General features: G+C 39.7%; 1 protein-coding gene and 1 long non-coding RNA gene across 2 annotated transcripts in view; both read right to left on the bottom strand.

Moving 5' to 3' along the window:
- The window catches only part of LOC138047000 (tetratricopeptide repeat protein 28-like), a 49,217-nt gene continuing 39,874 nt past the window's right edge, over positions 1-9,343 (bottom strand). The window contains exons 4-6 of the mRNA XM_068893657.1: positions 4,235-6,380; positions 2,729-4,114; positions 1-1,654 (exon numbers count right to left, since the gene is read on the bottom strand). Of these exons, the coding sequence (XP_068749758.1) occupies position 1,654; positions 2,729-4,114; positions 4,235-6,380 (3,533 nt within the window). The 3' untranslated portion in view covers positions 1-1,653. The remainder of the gene's footprint in view (positions 1,655-2,728; positions 4,115-4,234; positions 6,381-9,343) is intronic.
- LOC138047003 (uncharacterized) overlaps positions 6,488-9,343 on the bottom strand; it is a 10,746-nt gene continuing 7,890 nt past the window's right edge. The window contains exon 3 of the long non-coding RNA XR_011131763.1: positions 6,488-6,731. This is a non-coding gene — a long non-coding RNA (uncharacterized lncRNA). The remainder of the gene's footprint in view (positions 6,732-9,343) is intronic.

A 9,343-nucleotide genomic window follows, 5' to 3' on the forward strand; every position in this document is an offset into this window, starting at 1 on the left:
TTCAAGTTGAAGGATGTAATTTATTCAAAACAGTATTTCTCGTTCTTAAAGCGTGACTCGCGAATTAAGTAGTGATCAATTGTGAATTTTACGGTTAGATTAACTACATTTTTCACGAGATCGTGTGAAGAAAATAGCGTTCGTTGCAGTGATTAGGTCTAAGCACTCTTTAACATTTTAGCTTTTAATTTACGGTTTGGCTAACTACATTTTTCACGAGATCGTGTGAAGAAAATAGCACTCGTTTATTGATTAAGCCTAAGCGCTCGTTTCAGTGATTCTGCAGATGCTCCGACAATTTAACAATCTCGACCGTTGAGAAACAATCGCCTGTAGTGCTTCTTTCTGTTTCGGCTTAAGTTTAAGGTTTCCTTGTCCTCTACCCAAAAGAATCTCTTCAAGAATACTCTCGAAATCCATGTTTATTCCGCAAAATCACCCAAAATCACCACAGAGAGTACGAACATGCGCAGTGATAGAAAAGCCCGTATTTCGGGCCTCGCTGGCACTGAGCATGCTCGAAACTGAACTTTACCAGATCTCCCTTCCTTATGACCTTGGGAGATCTGGGTACGAGATTAGCTCAAACCAACACTTTCAACCAACTGTACTATTTGGAAGGATTGAATCTACCCCGCAACTGTTTCACATAACATCAAATGTTATGGTACCAAATGAAACACCAATCATTTCTTAACAAGGTGCACTCATTAATGTGATGTAATAGTTTACCATAGCAACCAAAGAGCCTTCTAAAGAAATGCCCTATATTTTGTCTTCAAAAGCTTATATCTCTGAAACGAACTTGGTGACCCCCATTTTTTATTGCTGTTAAGTGGTTAGCAGGCTAAGATAAAACTCTGCAGAGGTACAAAAAATTCTCTGGAGCGGATTCAGAGCCACCTTAAAATTTTCCAGTTGTTAAGGTGGCAATGAATCTGCCCCAGACAATTTTTTATAACTTTGCAGTGGATTTGTTAGTTCCCTAACTATTATTCTAGGAATTGAACTACTTTCGAATGCAAACACATTCTTTCACTTTGCTTAGAAACACCACCGATAACTCGAGGGAGTAAGCCCTATAAAGAACTTGGAAATTTATTAAGAAAAGAAAAACGTCTTCTTTATTGCTGATGATTTCATTCATTTGTTATGCAGAAGAATAGGAAAAAAATTTCACCCGTCGTTTCCCTTCTATTTTGTGATCTTTGAATGTTGCAAATGTATCTCTTTTCCTTATCACGTTAAAAGCCTCAGCAAAAGTGTTGTTTTTTTCTTTTCTTTCGAAACTGGCTTACACTCATAAAACAACAGCAGTTTCAAAGAACTAAATAAAACATGATTTTTAGCAACTCAACTATAGCACTATGATTTTGATCGCCGTTGGAGCAGCACTGAGTGTTGAAGTTATATGAGAAACTAAATATCAAAATAACGGGTAAAACTAGCATTTTACTAAAGATCTAAGCTTTCTGTCATAATTTCACTTACAATAATCTCCGTCTGTTGGTTTAGTTAACGCAGTAAACTTCTACTAAACCTTTGGAGCTTGTTCTAATGGCATAACCATGATTGTTAACCCGTTCTACTTTTTTTTACAAGTTCTGCTATAAGTGAAGTGTCAGGCAGTTTCCTTGCATCTTCGACATCGATTCTGGAAGAAGAAAAAATATAATAAAGTAGCTCTAAATATAGCTGGTTATTTCGAGCATACACAATGCGCCTATGCAAATGGATACGTGCAGGACGATGCTGTCTTCGAGTGGTCGTCACTTATTTCTATCCCTCAAACTGACATTTCCCTTTTTATTCAACTTACACGAAGTACAATCTACTTTAGATTTTAAACAAGCTGAGAAGATTCACAATAGGCGAGGCAAAGAGTTAAACCCGGATCGATGGCTTCACCTTGCAGTTTCCGATATCCACTAAACTAACGAGACAAGCTCCTGGAAAGTCGAATTCTTTAGAGTATTGGCATAGTAGTACCCAGCAAAACATTTGCAAGTGACCGTCTTCAACAGGGCTTTTAGACCTAAATACTGTAGATCAGCGCGGCTTAGCTTAGAAACGCTATTTCCTGTTGAACTTAAGCTCCAATTCTGCCTGTTTTCGTTCTTTTTACAGCGGTGAGGTTATCATATTAAGATGGGATATTGCGTCGTGTAATTGGTACGAAATGTCCAATGTCAGTTTGAGGGATGGCCGTGAGAAAATACCATAATAATCTTTGTTTGTCCCCACGAATTTTGCATAAGCATTGTTTCCAGTTTCTCTTGGAAATTACAGTGGTCCCAAGAGAAAACAAAAACAGTGCTTATGCAAAATTTGGGCGGACAAACAAAGAGTATTATGGTATATTCCGAAGTGGGCTATTCCTTACAAAAGATGAAGTTTAGAGATCTATATATGGGAGAACGGAAACACCAAAAGAGAAACCACGAGGTGATAAAATGAGCCATTTTCACCAGTTAACAAAGCCTCTAAAATCTGAACGAAAACAGTTTGTCCACCATTGTGAAACGTACCCTTTATGCTCCTGTGCATGCGTGATTGGCATGTAGAAATTACATTTGTGACAAAAGCGTGCTAGAGGAAAGTTTGAATTGTTTACACTACGAAGCTAGCATCTCGTTATCATGCCATCTTAGGCCTATTTGATTCCTATTGTCAGTTTTCCAATTTGAAAGTATTCTTGTTTTCTGAGTTAAACTCGAACTTCACTTACCATTTTTTTGGAAATTCCAGCGTGACATCATCACCAACCAGCACAAATGGCGCCCAGTGCTTTATAGCGCAATACTGCTTTGACTCTCGGAAAGATTTCATTGTTTGTTGAAGAGCTGCACTTGCGCTTTTTCCATCTACCAGGTGCTGGTAGAAGCTCCTCATGAACAGCAACGTTACCTCGTCATCAATTGCCCAGAGTGATACCAAAACAGACCGAGCTCCAGCACACAGGAAAGCCCTTGCAATTCCTACCACTCCCTCAGACTTCACTTCTCCCCGACCACTGTGACAACAGCTCAACACAACTAGTCTTGCTCGAAGAGAAATTCTCTGAACATCCGACATTTTCAAAATGAAGTCTTCCTCTTTGGGGATTGGCGATTTCCGTTCGGTATTTGGGGCTAAAGCAATTTCTCCAGTTTCTTGGCATCCATGTGCTGCAATGTGAACTAAAGCAACCGATTTCATACTTTTCAGCACCTCAGCTTTCGTGGCACATTTTCCAGTCAGCGGTGTTGTCTGCAGAAGCTGTCCAATCATCTCTACTTCTTGTTTTGCACACGGAAGCTGCTCCAAAATGGGCTCCCCTTTCTTGTTAGTAACTTCCTTCAACCACGGATCACCTACAAGCAGTGCTCCAGTCTTACTGTGGAAGTCTTCAGGTGCACCAATGATCACATTAAAAGCGGTCAACGAGGGAACGGTGCGGATCCTGATAGATTCACTCAATGCAGAATATGGAGCCAAGCAAAATGGTCCATCGGGAACAACGATTAACTCATTTCCTTGGAGCAAGTCTGCAATTGGCCCGAGTAAAACATCATACAACGGTAGTAAAGAGTTAACGGAGGATGAAGATGGTAGAACTGATTTCTCACTGATAGCCTTTTCGCTGCAAGACAGGTCACTGCGTAGTGGATCCAAAGAACGGTTCTCGCATCTGACACCATCCCTTACGCCGATCCCTTTCAAAATAGTTTCCATAAAAAAATCAGCACTTTCATTAGCGATTTCTTTTTGTCGAAAGCTGATCTTGCTGTCTTTTCTTAGCACCCAAAACGTGATCTTGTTCTCGTCAAGTGCCACAAAAACGGCTTGTGAAGGTAAAAGCTTTAATGCAGCTGTAAGAGTTTGATTCGGAGCAAGTGCAGGAAAGGACTGAGAGTCAATGCCGTATTGATCTTTCAAAATATCGATCAAAGCCTGTGCTCGACCTTTCTCAGCAGCATACAAAGCTTCTTCAATCTCTCCATTGTTCAAAAGTGTCCTCCACAGAGCAGTGTATGACAAGCGACAAGAATCACGAAAACTTATTTTGCATTCATATTCTGACTTCAGACTATGCCTTGTTTCATCAAGATGTTTTATACTTAAACGGTAACAACTAAGTGCATTACTCAAGGAACCCAACAATTCATAATCAAGACCTTGCCAATACCACGCGATTCCCTCTCCTAGACAGTCTCCAATTTCCCTAAAAATACTAAGACTGTGTTCATGGTACTCCATGCCTTCCTTAAAATTACCTAGACTAAGATAGGCAATTCCCAGATTTTTATAGGCTGATCCTTCCCCAGCCCTATCCCCTACTTCTTTAGCAATACTAAGACATTTTTCGTAGTACCCAATGGCTTGTTTAAAATTACCTAGATTGCGATAGGCAATTCCCAGATTTCCATAGGCTATTCCTTCCCCAACCCTATCCCCTACTTCTTTTGCAATACTAAGATTTTTTTCGCAGTAATCAATGGCTTGTTTAAAATTACCTAGATTGCGATAGCATTCTCCCAGTTTTCCATAGGCTGATCCTTCCCCAGCCCTATCCCCTACTTCTTTTGCAATACTAAGATGTTTTTCGCAGTACTTAACGGCTTGTTTAAAATTACCTAGACTAAGATAGGCAATTCCCAGATTTTTATAGGCTGATCCTTCCCCAGCCCTATCCCCTACTTCTTTAGCAATACTAAGACATTTTTCGTAGTACCCAATGGCTTGTTTAAAATTACCTAGATTGCGATAGGCAATTCCCAGATTTTTATAGGCTGATCCTTCCCCAGCCCTATCCCCTACTTCTTTAGCAATACTAAGACATTTTTCGTAGTACCCAATGGCTTGTTTAAAATTACCTAGATTGCGATAGGCAATTCCCAGATTTCCATAGGCTATTCCTTCCCCAGCCCTATCCCCTACTTCTTTTGCAATACTAAGATGTTTTTCGCAGTAATCAATGGCTTGTTTAAAATTACCTAGATTGCGATAGGCATCTCCCAGACCTCCATAGGCTGATCCCTCCCCAGCCCTATTCCCTACTTCTTTAGCAAAAATAAGACATTTTTCGTAGTACCCAATGGCTTGTTTAAAATTACCTAGATTGCCATAGGCAATTCCCAGATTTCCATAGGCTGATCCTTCCCCAGCCCTATCCCCTACTTCTTTTGCAATACTAAGATGTTTTTCGTAGTACTCAATGGCTTGTTTAAAATTACCTAGATTGCCATAGGCAATTCCCAGATTTCCATAGGCTGATCCTTCCCCAGCCCTATCCCCTACTTCTTTTGCAATACTAAGACATTTTTCGCAGTACCCAATGGCTTGTTTAAAATTACCTAGATTGCCATAGGCATTTCCCAGATTTCCATAGGCTGATCCTTCCCCAGCCCTATCCCCTACTTCTTTTGCAATACTAAGATGTTTTTCGCAGTAATCAATGGCTTGTTTAAAATTACCTAGATTGCGATAGGCATTTCCCAGATTTCCACAGGCTGTTCCTTCCCCAGCCCTATTCCCTACTTCTTTAGCAATACTAAGACATTTTTCGTGGTACCCAATGGCTTGTTTAAAATTACCTAGATTGCCATAGGCAATTCCCAGATTTCCATAGGCTGATCCTTCCCCAGCCCTATCCCCTACTTCTTTTGCAATACTAAGATGTTTTTCGTAGTACTCAATGGCTTGTTTAAAATTACCTAGATTGCCATAGGCAATTCCCAGATTTCCATAGGCTGATCCTTCCCCAGCCCTATCCCCTACTTCTTTAGCAATACTAAGATGTTTTTCGTAGTACTCAATGGCTTGTTTAAAATTACCTAGATTGCCATAGGCATTTCCCAGATTTCCATAGGCTGATCCTTCCCCAGCCCTATCCCCTACTTCTTTTGCAATACTAAGATGTTTTTCGCAGTAATCAATGGCTTGTTTAAAATTACCTAGATTGCGATAGGCAATTCCCAGATTTCCACAGGCTGATCCTTCCCCAGCCCTATCCCCTACTTCTTTAGCAATACTGAGATGTTTTTCGTAGTACCCAATGGCTTGTTTGAAATTACCTAGATTGCCATAGGCATTTCCCAGATTTCCATAGGTTGATCCCTCCACAGCCCTATTCCCTACTTCTTTAGCAATACTAAGACATTTTTCGCAGTACCCAATGGCTTGTTTAAAATTACCTAGATTGCCATAGGCATTTCCCAGATTTCCATAGGCTGATCCCTGCCCAACCCTGTCCCCTACTTCTTTAGCAATACTAAGCCATTTTTCATAGTACTCAATGGCTTGTTTAAAGTTACCTAGATTGTAATAAGCATTTCCCAGATTTCCATAGGCTGATCCCTCCCCAGCCCTATCCCCTACTTCTTTAGCCATACTAAGACCTTTTTCGTAGTACTCTATGGCTTGTTTGAAATTACACAGTCTAAAATAGGCAATGCCCAGGTTCCAATAGACTGCTCCCTCGTGAGCCCTGCAGCTCATTTCTATGAAAATACGTAATGCTTGTGTGTAATTTTTTATGGCCTGTTGATAATCAGGTAGGTTGAGGTAAGCACCGCCGAGATGAAAATGAGCCCTTCCTTCACGATCCCTGTCTTTTACACTTATCGCAATGGCAAGCTCTAGCATTCGCTCCTCGACAGCCTCTAACTTCCCATCTACCATTCTTCAATCACTAAAAGACAATTAAAACTTTTTCGATGAGATGATCCAATGTCAAATCAAGGATGAAGCTGGAAGGAAAGAAAAGTAAAGACGCTTGATGTTTAATCTGCTTTTGAAAGTAATAAAGGATTCAGTATGGAATATCATGTATTCTTTATTACCAAATGATTCTCTCTGAAATCGACGGTACTGAAAATTGTCCATTGCTATTCATTACGTATTTTACTACTCAGTCCTATTTTTTAAAGTTTTTAAACCACTGTAGAATTTTTCCATGGGGATTTTTAACTCCGTAAATTTTCATTCTTGCCAATTTATCCTCGCTTATTCTCCCCATAAAAGTTTTAAGCCGAATTTGAGAACTTCTTTCGGCCCTTAGCCATGCAAAATTTCAGTGGGGAGCAAAAGCTGTTTGTTTTGAAATTTAAAACTAGACCATTTTACAGTTGTGTGCTTAGTATAGTTTCCAGGCCTATCCTTGAAAGTGAGGCTGGAGTTGGTTTTTGATAGAAACCTCACTGCTTTTCTTGTGTAAATTCCAACCTATTAGCAAGAGAACATCATTAACATAAGAAAAGCAGGGAGGTCTGTATCATGACAAGGTCAACCCCAACCTCACTTTCATTTAAAAGTCAGGTAACCAACCACATAATTGTAAACGAAATTCTATCATCGAGTTTTCGAATGGTCATAAAATCTCTTATTATTTTACATAATTCTTTTTACTTTTGTATGCCGATTGCGAGAAGCCCGGCGACCCAGAGTGGTGATCCCCCAAGAGATGGCATCTGGATCTTACACTTTATACATCAGTACATATTCATTATTTACTCAACAGAATATTGGGTGTCTTTTTTCTTGATGACGAATGCATAAATAGGTTAAAGAGCAAGAGAGGTTTCAGAGTGCGATACGGAAGTTGCTATGGCAACAAAGCGATAAAAGCTTGTATGAACTTGCTCCTGCATTGTGTGTCTGATGGTCACTCGTGATTGGAAAGTCCTCAAATTGCACTCGCCTGAGAACTTTCAACTTTCACTCGTGTCCATAAGTCACGAAATGCATTCGCTTTCATACGATTTCCTATACATATACATATTACATACTTTATTTGTACACGGCAAAATCTTCAGTATATATTACAGTGTGAAGTTTCACTACAACTAGACAGTTTTACAAGATTGTCATGTGGGAGCCCGACCGACAGCTGGTATAAAGTTGGTCAATTTCCCATTTGAAATATCCTAGGGAATCTAATTTCCGTAAGCCGACTAGCAAACGTATCCATAACAGTGCCCTACTATAACAAAAAGCACGCTTCCAATAATTTGTGCGTGTTATAGGCAACTCGAGTTTAGCCTTAGGATCTCTTACGTTATACTGTGTACTGCGGGTATAAAATAAATTCTAGAGGCACGCTGGGGAGAGACCTTTGGTCATTTTAAACATCAATATGGCTTTAGTCTATTGCCGGCGTGTAATATTAGATGATCCCAATTAACCAGATTCAAAAGGAAAATGGCAATTTGTGTCATAATTGGACCTAGTAATTGCCCTGGCAGCTCTATTTTGAAGCTTTAGGGGTTTATCACTTTAAGTTCAGTTGCAATTGCTCCAAACGGAGCTACAGTAATCAAAGTGGGGTAAGATGAATGCTTGATAGATTTAGAGGGCAGTGCCTTGTTCTGAGAATAATGGTCTTGTACGTTTAAGGGCGCCTATAGCTGTAGATATCCTTGTACTAATTTCACCTATATGTTTAGACCACGTGAGGTGGTCTCATTGTCGAGGTTGAGCCAACCTTCGCTTTTAGATAGCGTAAGGGATGACCTGTAGTATTACCGTATCCAAGTGAAGGGGTTAAAACACGCATGGGTACAGGAAGCCGGGTTACAGCCGAACTGTGCCTTTCGACACCATTCACATTGTTTTTTTTTTCTGAAGTCTCATTTTAGAAGGTGGAAAGATGTTTCTATAAGCAACAAGCTTTTTAAAGACTTGACTGGAAGTTTTAACTTCCTGTAAGATCTAACATGGACGAATTTGCAATTAGGTTATTTGAGGGTAACAGAGATTAATTTAAGCAAGATAAATAAAACTTACTTCTGCCTTAGTCTCTATCAATAACGTAATTGGCTTTGGTTTGAACAGCTTCAATGGTTGAGTAAGGTTGATTGTAGAAACGAGCGTATTAATGGAACCACAGAGCACTGATTAGTGAAAGAGGGAAAATTCCCTTATCCGGGATGCAATTACAACAGGCCAATATCTACATATTTGAATTATGGATGACTGCAGTTTACTAATAACTCCGAATCACACCCTCCTTTTTTACTAAGTCAACCACTGAGTAATACAGTTCTGCTTTACTTGCTTAATCATCAAACAAAAAAAGTTGAAATAACTCATATCGAGTTCGGCAGTTGCAAAATTCCGGTCAGCATCGCGTTGCCAATGAAAACCGAGTGAGCTAGAATGCTGGGACAATAGTAAACTAACGCTTTGGAAAGAACAAAAGCTTTAAATATTGCTTCTGAAAAATTGCTTCTTGAATCTTTACACATTCATGCCACCTTGTTTTGCATTTGACTTACCAATTGCTGTATGAGAAAACGCGTTTCATTTACAGGTCTAAACGTCACTCATCACTAAAAACCCAGCACAATCACAACTTTAGCAA

Source organism: Montipora capricornis, chromosome 4 (assembly GCF_036669925.1).
Source record: "Montipora capricornis isolate CH-2021 chromosome 4, ASM3666992v2, whole genome shotgun sequence".
Taxonomy (NCBI): Eukaryota; Metazoa; Cnidaria; class Anthozoa; order Scleractinia; family Acroporidae; genus Montipora; species Montipora capricornis.